The 2,988-nt window shown below is 56.7% G+C and overlaps 1 protein-coding gene across 1 annotated transcript; it reads right to left on the bottom strand.

The window, feature by feature from the left end:
• Positions 1–425: 425 nt before the first annotated feature.
• Positions 426–2,614, bottom strand: LOC101389167 (protegrin-2). Its single transcript, XM_004419642.3, has 4 exons — positions 2,417–2,614; positions 1,344–1,451; positions 1,122–1,193; positions 426–512 (listed from the first exon to the last, which is right to left on the bottom strand). Exons 1-4 carry the CDS (start codon positions 2,612–2,614, stop codon positions 426–428), a joined length of 465 nt encoding a protein of 154 aa, XP_004419699.1.
• Between the last annotated feature and the right edge of the window lie 374 nt (positions 2,615–2,988).

Below are 2,988 nucleotides of genomic sequence, written 5' to 3'. Positions count from 1 at the left end.
CTGCACCCTTGACTGTCACCTCCCCATGAGCAGGACCAACTCCGCAGCATCCCCACTACCGCTGCACACACAGTGGATCTCAGGTCCCTCTGGGTGTTCAAGTGGAGGGCGGGAGGTGTGTGAAGGGCATGGAGAGGGACCCTGAGAATGGAGACGCTGTCCTAGACTCTTGGCCCTGCTGTCTCACCCCATTCCGCCCTGATGGAACAGCTGCCCCCACCCACCTCTGTGTTTTGTGCACACCCATTAACACACACACACACACACACACACACACACACGGGGCCTCCCAGAGTTAAGGCCTCAGTTGGTCATGGTAAGTGGGAGAAGGCAAGACAAGTGAAAATGAAGCCTGGAGGAAGCTGCTTTCACAAGAATTTATTTCTCAGAGTCGGGAAGCCTGAGCCAGGACCAAGCAGATCCTATTATGCTATAAGGAGCTGATGTCGAGGAAGACCAATGATAATTCCCAGGGTATGAATAAAATGGCCAGATCTCTTGACACGCTGGGGCTGTGAACCAGGAGGAAACAGGAATCTTGTGGGGGCTGGACCCAGACTCAAGACAAGACCTCTCCTCACTCAGACACCTCCCTTCCAGGGACACCACAGGAAACTTGGGGCCCAGTTCACCCTCTGGCTATGACCTTACGAGCATGTGGTTGAATCATTACACCCACAAACAGGTGAGGAAACTGAGGCCTGGAGATGGGAAGTGGCTTGCCAGGGTCACACAGCCCATCCAGCAAAGCTGGGACAGGAGCGTGGGCTGAAAGCTCATTACTCTACATCAGTGGCTCTCAACCTTCAGCAGGAGTCAGAATCCCTGGGGGCTTCCTAAAATACAAATTCTGGTGCCCCACTCCAGAGTCTGGTTCAGTAGGTCTGGTGGGACCTGATAATCTGCATTTCTGGCAAGCTCCGAGGTGAGGACTATATTTTGGGAACGACTATTCTAAGGTATTGCAGAGTCAGTCCTGAGACCTGGGGCTCAGGTTGAGGGAGGATCCCAGGGTACCAGGGGCTTTCTCTGCCCTGGATGGGACAGTGGTTAATTGGTCCATAGGAAGTTCCACACACCACCTCCCCATGTGTTGTTGCAACCCAGAATGGGCCACTCACCTCATCACAGCTGATGTCGAAGTACTCCTTGACTGGGTCCAGGATGACTGTCCCCACACACTGTTTAACCAGCTGTGGAGGGGAGACTCCAGGTCAAACTGGAACCCCCGTGCCATAACCTCCCAGCCTCACCTCAGTGGCTGGAAATGTTTCCCAGAGGCATCTTCTTCAGCAACTTGGGAGGCATCCACCAGCACCCCTAGCCCCAGCCTCCAAACTCACCCCATTCTCCTTGAAGGGACACAGCTCCAGTGGCTGCTGTGTCGACCTAGGGCACACAGTCTCTTTCACCGTGAAGCTCACAGGCATTGGGGTGTCTGGATTCTCGTCCTGGTCAGGGGAGAAAGTGGGTAGTTGAGCTCAGGCTCATACTTGCCTTCTCTGATCTGTCTCCCTGCCCTCCCTCACCAAAAGTGCAGCCCTTCCACAGCCCCTACTGTGTGTGTGGCACTGGGTTTGGTGCTGGGGACAGAGGGGAGGAGACAGGGCCCATTCCTGCCCTCAGCAAGCACACAGAGCAGGAGTGGACCTCAGACAAGCTCTGGTGAGGAGCACCTCCCCATCTGACGGGGCTGAGGGAAATCGGGGGCTTCCTGGAGGAAAAGACGGTGCCACTGGAACCTCAAGGCTGAGCAGAGCCCTTCCCTGTGAGGGAGACAACAGAGTGCAGAGGAGACATAAAAGAGACAAGTCACAACCCAAGCCAATGACCCCACTGTTGTCCCTTGAGCTCCCAGAGGTCCCTGGAGCCTGAATGGGGCTGTAGAGGGGACACCTCTTCCCACAGTGGAGATCTAAGGCAGGAAGCTCTTGAGCCGGCCCGGTGGCTTAGCGGTTAAGTGCACGTGCTCTGCTACTGGCGGTCCGGGTTCGGATCCCGGGCGCGCACCAGCGCGCCGCTTCTCCGGCCATGCCGAGGCCCCGTCCCACGTACAGCAACTAGAAGGAGGTGCAACTATGACATACAACTATCTACTGGGGCTTTGGGGAAAAAAAAGGAGGAGGATTGGCAGTAGATGTTAGCTCAGAGCCCGTCTTCCTCAGCAAAAAGAGGAGGATTAGCACGATGTTAGCTCAGGGCTGATCTTCCTCACAAAAAAAAAAAAAATTAAGGCAGGAAGCTCTCATGCTGAGAGGGGACACAGCTCTGGGAAGGTTTCCTGGGAGATGTGGGACCACACTTAAAGGGAGAAGTGCCTTCCTGACCGGAGGGACAGCATGAGCAAAGGGAGTGACAGTGTGGCCAGGCCTGACCAGAGCAGAGCCTCTCTCTCCACCGCCCGCCCCAGACTCACTCCCTTGGGCTGCGGGTCCAGCTCCAGGAGACGGTAGAGATTATCGTCTGAGGACCGCTGGTTGAGGCCATCCACAGCACGGAGCACGGCCTCCTCGTAGCTGAGGGCCTGAGCGGTGGCCGCAGGGATCACCAGGCCCAGCAGCAGTAGCCACAGTGAGCACTGCCCCAGGGAACAGCTGTCCCTCTGGGTCTCCATGGTCCCCAAGTCTGCCTCCTCACAGCCTGCAGGACCCTCCTTTTACCCAGCCTGGGGCTGATGCAAAGGCCCAACCAGGAGCCTTCCTGACCTGCCCCATCACTGGCCCCCTACAGGATGTGGCCTGGGTTTCCCTCAGCCCCTGCTCTTGCCTCATGGGGCTTGCTGGACAGTGGGCGAGGTCTACCTTAGTGCAAGTGAAGAAATGCTTTCTCCATCTCCCTGACAATGTCCTGGCCTTTCCTGGGCCCCACTGGGGAGTGTCATAGCCAGGGTTGCTTAAGAAGGTTGAGTCCTCCACGAGAGGAAGGGAGACAGGAGCCTATTCTACATGTTTTGCCATCCCCACCCCCGGGCCTTCTCAGGAATTAGGG

The sequence above is a fragment of the Ceratotherium simum genome, chromosome 5, assembly GCF_057802395.1.
Source record: "Ceratotherium simum simum isolate JZ-2026a chromosome 5, ASM5780239v1, whole genome shotgun sequence".
Lineage (NCBI taxonomy): Eukaryota > Metazoa > Chordata > Mammalia > Perissodactyla > Rhinocerotidae > Ceratotherium > Ceratotherium simum.
The sequence above is the reverse complement of the archived record's forward strand: the minus strand, read 5'-3'. Positions and strand labels throughout refer to the sequence as shown.

Bases quoted from the DNA above. Each gene is read 5' to 3' on its own strand.
- LOC101389167 (XM_004419642.3), bottom strand. From the start codon at position 2,614: ATGGAGACCCAGAGGGACAGCTGTTCCCTGGGGCAGTGCTCACTGTGG. The intron at 1,452-2,416 runs GTGAGTCTGGGG...TCCCCTGACCAG, and splicing joins TGGACCCGCAGCCCAAGGGA to GACGAGAATCCAGACACCCC. The intron at 513-1,121 runs GTGAGTGGCCCA...CCTGGTTCACAG, and splicing joins TCGACATCAGCTGTGATGAG to CCCCAGCGTGTCAAGAGATC.